At 51.4% G+C, this 6300-nt stretch overlaps 4 protein-coding genes across 4 annotated transcripts; 2 read left to right on the forward strand and 2 right to left on the reverse strand.

Annotated features, from left to right (window-relative positions):
* Nucleotides 1-7: 7 nt before the first annotated feature.
* AYO20_07249 (ubiquinol-cytochrome c reductase, iron-sulfur subunit) lies at nt 8-494 on the reverse strand (the record flags this gene model as incomplete). Its single annotated transcript, XM_022645536.1, has 2 exons — nt 8-260; nt 340-494. 2 exons carry the CDS (start codon nt 492-494, stop codon nt 8-10), a joined length of 408 nt encoding a protein of 135 aa, XP_022498575.1.
* A 35-nt stretch (nt 495-529) lies between these two features.
* AYO20_07250 (hypothetical protein) lies at nt 530-952 on the reverse strand (the record flags this gene model as incomplete). Its single annotated transcript, XM_022645537.1, has 1 exon — nt 530-952. The coding sequence occupies one exon, from the start codon at nt 950-952 to the stop codon at nt 530-532; it is 423 nt and encodes a 140-aa protein (XP_022498576.1).
* A 1359-nt stretch (nt 953-2311) lies between these two features.
* On the forward strand, nt 2312-2849 carry AYO20_07251 (hypothetical protein; the record flags this gene model as incomplete). The annotated part of the gene is made up of 3 exons (XM_022645538.1): nt 2312-2548; nt 2611-2655; nt 2703-2849. The coding sequence occupies 3 exons, from the start codon at nt 2312-2314 to the stop codon at nt 2847-2849; spliced, it is 429 nt and encodes a 142-aa protein (XP_022498577.1).
* Nucleotides 2850-3741: 892 nt separating this feature from the next.
* On the forward strand, nt 3742-5612 carry AYO20_07252 (hypothetical protein; the record flags this gene model as incomplete). Its single annotated transcript, XM_022645539.1, has 5 exons — nt 3742-3961; nt 4011-4143; nt 4193-5084; nt 5140-5271; nt 5325-5612. The coding sequence occupies 5 exons, from the start codon at nt 3742-3744 to the stop codon at nt 5610-5612; spliced, it is 1665 nt and encodes a 554-aa protein (XP_022498578.1).
* Between the last annotated feature and the right edge of the window lie 688 nt (nt 5613-6300).

Consider the following 6300-nt stretch of genomic DNA (forward strand, 5'->3'; position numbering starts at 1 on the left):
GACTCTTCTAACCAATGATCAATTTGTCCTCCTCAGGGAAATCATATTCAGGTATCTCCAGGTTCAATGGCGCAGGTCCTTTCCTGATTCGTCCCGAAATATCGTAATGCGAACCGTGGCAAGGACAGAACCAGCCACCAAAATCGCCAGCTTCGCCGATGGGGACGCATCCCAGATGTGTACAGACACCCAACATGACAAGCCACTCGGGTTTCTTGACCCGGTCGGCGTCTTTCTCAGGGTCACGGAGGATTGAGAGGCTGTGGGAGGTTATTAGTACAGGATAGCTTCCTAAGAGTGCACATAGTCTTCGGGAATTGGAGGGGAACCAGGACGTACTCAACAGATTCAGCCTCCTTGATCTCGTCTTCAGTGCGGTGACGGATAAAGACTGGCTTTCCTCTCCATTTGATGATGACATTTTTGCCCTCGGGGATGGAGGCCAAGTCGATTTCCACTTTGGCCTGGGCCAGCACATCGGCAGATGCAGACATGTTTTCTAGGAAGTCTGTGCAATTTCGCAAATCGGTCAGCTCTGTACCACTTGAATCCGTCGCACCGCTGCAATGGGCTCATGATCATAGCCTGCTGAAGCTCCAATATGGGTGTCTCTACCTATCACAGTGTTTTTCGCCCCGGCAGCAGCCAACAATCCCATTGACCCGGCCATAAAATATTGAAAGACTCGATTCGTGACTTCGGAGTTTTTGGATTCGTACGTCTTGAAGCTGGGGATCTTGCGTGTATCATACTTGGGCGTCCGGAAAGGGCTCTGGAAGCTGGAGCTACCGGATGTTGCTGCCCCGGAGGATTCCAGTCGTCGTTGGGGAATGTTTGAAGCTGTGATGGCAAGACGAGAGGATGAGGAGGAAGCGGAGGTGGAGCTGGTAGGAAGGGTGTGTCGGGTCCAAGTGCGCAGGGCAGAGCCCGCTGATGTCGGAACGGGACGCATGGTGAGTGTGAGGAAGAGAAGAGAGACTGTGGTTGTCGAAGACGAAGCTTGAGGAGATGTTGAAGCTGGTTTGCTTGAGGCGCAATTGAGAAGGAGCCCGAGGTGCCGCCAAGAATCAGATCTTTTGCATCGACGCTGATTGGCCGGGAGCTTCCAGTATCAAATGACCAGAATATCCGATTGTTTGACCTTAGGTGGCACGTGGTACTCTCCAACACTTTGACCTGCACCGACCACCAACATCAAATTGTTGCTACCATTGCGAGCTATTTTGGATGATCATCACCAAGATATGAATTTCCAGATCCTGCCGTTGACAACCTTGCGCGCGATGGCGACCTGTTGTGCCTCTTCGACTGCCTATGTACGGTGAATGTTTCAGACCCGATCCGCGAGATCCTACCCTCAAGAGAGCCGTGCGGCTAAGGGCGATTAAAGCTACGTGCTATGATTCTGTTGAGCTTGTTGGATGATGAGGATGTTCCAAAATCATATAGATGAGGTATAGAGTAAAGCGCAATTGAGCAAGGCAACTGGTCTTTTACAGTCCCATAGGCTGTTCACACATGTAGAAGTATAGCTCCAATAGTGACCCACGGTGTATTGGCGAATGTTGAGCAATGAACTCTTACAAAGACTTGGTTGCGAACATGATGATTGCTGGTAGGGAGTGTTTCCTGCTTGATTGGTGTCGGATTTCCAGGTTTCGCCTGCGCCATGCGGACAGATGCTCGGGGCAGACGCAGCAGCACATTGACTCACACACCTCCTGAACACAACCCTCTTGAAGCCTCATTTGAACACTTGTCGTACCTAGAAAAACCTCACACAGACAATATTAGGCAGTCGACCAGTCCAATGATGCTGCTGAAGCTCCCACAAAAGCGCCCAACCGAAACAACCCACGATATCGCCGACTGGGCCACCGTGGTCTGCTTAAGCCTCCGCGCTGTTCAGGCTTATTTCCAAGTCTTCCTATCAGTGGCATACTAGGGCGTCAGGGAATTGCAAAGCCCCGAAGGGAGCATGCCACACCTGAACCACATTAACCCTGCTGATTGCTGATTCTTCCAGGGTCTACAGCACAACCATGTCCTTCCCAAGACAATCACATGCGGGGCCCAATAACTGGACATTGTTTAACGCCACATTGACTGGACTCTCCTACGAGAGCCTACCAATGGACCTCGAATCGGCGCACAACAATCCTATTCACATGCCCGCATAGGCTCGTGTCGCACACCGGTCAGCTGAGGTCCTACACCCTCCCGTGTCTTGATCGGGTATGCGGATGGACGAGGTTGAAAACTCGACTCCTGTGCCCATTTTCTTGGATTATTCTCTATCATCACAGGCAATATGTCTCCCGATATGCGACGCAGGCCCACCGGCGACAGTGTTAATCCTGGTCGGAGCTTGGGCCGCAGACTGACCGAGTCATTTTCTGTACAAGGCAAGAAAAAGGACCCCAAATACAAACTCTACCGGGAGGGATACGGCGTATACAACGGCATGACATGGGAAAAGCTCAAAGGATATCTCGAGCAACGATTCCCACAATCAGATTTTCCTGGGCTCGAATTCAACGAAGAGCGCGTATGTCTGGTTCAGAGCAATGCCTGTGTGATGCTCCGTTCTAATATTCTGTGGTGTCGCAGGTGGGCGATAAATGGGTCTTTGATGTGCCCGAGCCTTTGAATGATGTAAGGTTCAATGGATTCCATTTTAACGCCTTAAACCACACTGACAGGACCGCCTCGCCGACCAGGTGGACAAGAAGGAGCTACAACGGCTGAGGGACAGTGCGACGGTTGCCAACACCAACCTGCACGCGCCGGCCACGTCTCGGGCAGAGAAACGTCGGTCGGTCTCCCCCGAACACAAAGACGACAAGTAAGCAACATTTTACGCTGGCACGGCTGGATGCCTTGTCGGCAGACGATCTCCACCAAGGACCGAGCCGCTGCTCTGAGCGGGAAAACAGGTTTGCAGAAGGCGAGGCCCAGTGGAAAGTGGTTCAAGCGGGCAGATTTGGCTGAGGCTGGTGAGGCTGAGTCGGGTGACTAGTTTGCCTATCCCTTATCCCTGCCGACCCCTCTACACGTACGAGTGTGAGTAAGGTACCGAGGCGCGCACCAAAAGTATTGTCAACGCTAGTAATAGAATGACAAGCTGATCAAAAGACAACAGACTTTATTTTCGTTGCCCTTACAGCGGCCCCCGGAGATATCGGAGCTCAATCCTGGGTACCTACAGCGCCTTTCAAGACTGAAAATAAAGACTAAGCTAGCGCCTATTAGCTCTAACTTGTAGCTAGGAGATAGGTATAAGTGCCTATAAGCTTAGGAAATCTTCTGTCACAGTAACATTTGTCATTTAAATAGCGTAAATAGTACTTTTGGTGCGCGCCCTTGTATTACTGTGGCTTTCCCCTCATGGCCTCCTCCCGCGGCTTACAGGGTTAGGCTGTGGAGGCTTTGTTGGGCAAATCATCTATTGAGTCGCTCATTTCGGCTTGTACGAAGTGAAATGCGCCCGCCACTGACACCAGGCGCTGTAGCCAAGAGTTACTCCTTCTGTTTTTCCACCTCGTCCTGAAGAATGCCAGCACGATTCAGTAGGCGATTGTTGCCGCAGCGCAGGGTTGTCCATGCCCATCCACCGACAAGGGCACCGCCATCGAGGTGGCGGAACGAGAGGGAGCAATATAACTAGAGAGCCGTACGTCCGCGTCAACATTCTTCTGCTGTATCAACACACTCTCATACACACTCTTTCTCGCTTCAGCCATGCAAGAACTACAGATCCCATCGAAGCTGCAGGAATCATATCTGAGTTGGGCCCAGTATCCGGAGAACCTGCTTTCTAGCAGCACAGACACCTACTCTGGCGATTTACAGATATATAAACGGCTGCTAGACCGTGTCGAAAATGATCTATTCGTCGACGGTGGTCCTGATGCGGATATTGAGGTTTCATTTCGAGACCTACACAATGCATCTGGAAATGGTGCCATTGCCGTTCCTCCATAACGTTGCATAACTAACAGTCATACCAGAGCTGCAAAAACTCAATGCGCACGATGCAGTCAAAGCGAGGAACTTCTTGGGTTTACAACTGGTTCCTGATGCGAATAACCCGGCAAAGTCGGTAATGGTTGCACAAAGAAGAGATCCAGGGTCCCGGTTCATGTGAGCTTGTCACCATTGTGTAGAGTTCACCATCATTGAGAATTTTTAGATATATCAAGGGCCAGCACTCCCGGGCTCCACTGAACATCACACGTCAACTGATGTGCGAGATTTTCTCCTACCATCAGGTCATGCCTATCTACCTAGACTTCGTGTTTGTCTTTGGTGCACAGAGCGAGCCAAGAGACCGAAGATTCAGCGGCTTTCGCCAACAAAGCTTTCTGTCCGATCCGCCTCGCGGACTAGCGGTCCCAAGTCTTGGGCGAAGTGGGCGGCTATACCAGCTGTGCTACAATCTGAAAACGGTGACTTTGAAGTCTGAAGACCCCAAGAACATCAGTTTGAACGAGTGGTCAGTTCAGCCTGCCGCAATACATCATCGGTTCGACATCGTCTACGGCACAGCGCTTTGGATAGTGACAAAAGGGGGCGACGACCTGCTCGAACGCTACAAGTCGTTGACGGGCCCGGAAGGGAGGCCAGAGAACATGACATTTGACACGTTACAGGACAGTTTTCGAGCCAGCCTTGCCCCCCATTTGCTCTTCGCCCACTGGTCGACGGCAAACTGGCGGTGGTACATACTATGGCTTGAGTCTTTGCTTGAAGAGGAGACTTCTATGGTAGTCCTTGGTCTCCGTGGGTCAGGCCGAGCGCAGTACACCTATACTATCCGACATCTCCAAACCGTTACGGCGCGGGAAGACCAGATTAGTGAAGCCATCATGCTACTGGAAGCCAATGTGGACGTCATGCAGTCTTTGTGCAACTTCTACGACAGCCTCAGGACCAAGAAAGAGATACCCCAGACCCTGAGAGATGAATGCGACACGGACATAACCACATTCATAGCCCAGGCCAACGACATGATATCGAACTTGAAGCTGCAAATTGTCCGGGCGAATCTACTGAACAAGATCACCAAAGACAGAAAGGAGCTGGTCAGTGTCGCACATGCAGAAAGGGCGAGAGAAGCAGAACTGACAGTCCTCCTAGATCATCCAACTGCTACAAACTCAAGCGGCAGAGCGCATGGAAGAATTGAACCTGAACATGGAAGGTGAAGCCATTGTCATGCGAATCATCACTATTGTCACCTTGGTTTATCTCCCCGCGACATTTGTTTCGGTAAGTGCAAGGCCAACATCCACCTAAATAGATCTCCCTACTGACAAAACAAGACTTTCTTCAGCACTGATATCATCAAGTATCAGGATCAGGCTGGGGGACCGCCTACCGATGGCGTCTTCTCCAGTGTGGCAATGTATAGATGGTTACAAGTGACCCTGCCTTTGACCTTTTTCACATTCATCGGAGCATTCTGGGCCCTTAGGATTGCAGAGAAAAAGAGATGGGGAAGGGATGATCCAAGTCAAAAGCAACAACCACGGAATCTCACTCGTTCTGTGTCAAACCCCAACTTTGACACGACATTACCAACTGTCAACAACGCTGGCAGTGTGGTCTGAGCCTGGCTGGGTTTGCGTTCTGATTTCCAATCGCAGACTTAGGTTACGAACCCGTCTCGAAACGCGTGTCTTCTTCAGGTGGCATTTGGCCCATCTTTCCCATTCTGGCCTCGGTCATCAAAATGGTCTATCAGACTCGGTTCCCCAGAAACAGATTCTAGAAGACCAAGACGAGCCCTGCAGCAAAATCTACTTGGGGAACTTGTCCCGGCAATAAGACAAGCGACCATCATCAACTAGTGGCCTAGATATATACATGTTTCCCACACACATACATCGGTTCTAAGTTCTAACCCTCTCTGGACGGGTGATGGCTTCACAAATGCCCCAGTTTGGAAGACCACATACGCCTAAACCGCTGGCGTCCCCAGGCCTTCTTACAGCGGAAGGACGCGCCCGAGGTCACATCCCTGAAGTTGTTAGCGAGTAACCCCCGGGAGACCAATAAGACACCTCGAGCTGCCTCCACCTGGAGCCTCAGCTGGACAAAATGTGGCTGACTGACCAATACACACTCAAGGGAGAGGCATCCAGCTGCCTCCCGAACGCCGCCAGGACTCAAAGGCGTCTGCCCCTCTTGGTAGGCAACTCGCAAGTGGGCCGTGGGCCGGGTCGAAAGGGCCGCTGAAAGCATGGCTTCATGCCAGCATGCTACTAGAATCGTTCGGGCCCTAGTGGCATGCTCGAC

This window comes from Fonsecaea nubica, assembly GCF_001646965.1.
Source record: "Fonsecaea nubica strain CBS 269.64 chromosome Unknown Scaff49, whole genome shotgun sequence".
In the NCBI taxonomy this organism is placed as follows: Eukaryota; Fungi; Ascomycota; class Eurotiomycetes; order Chaetothyriales; family Herpotrichiellaceae; genus Fonsecaea; species Fonsecaea nubica.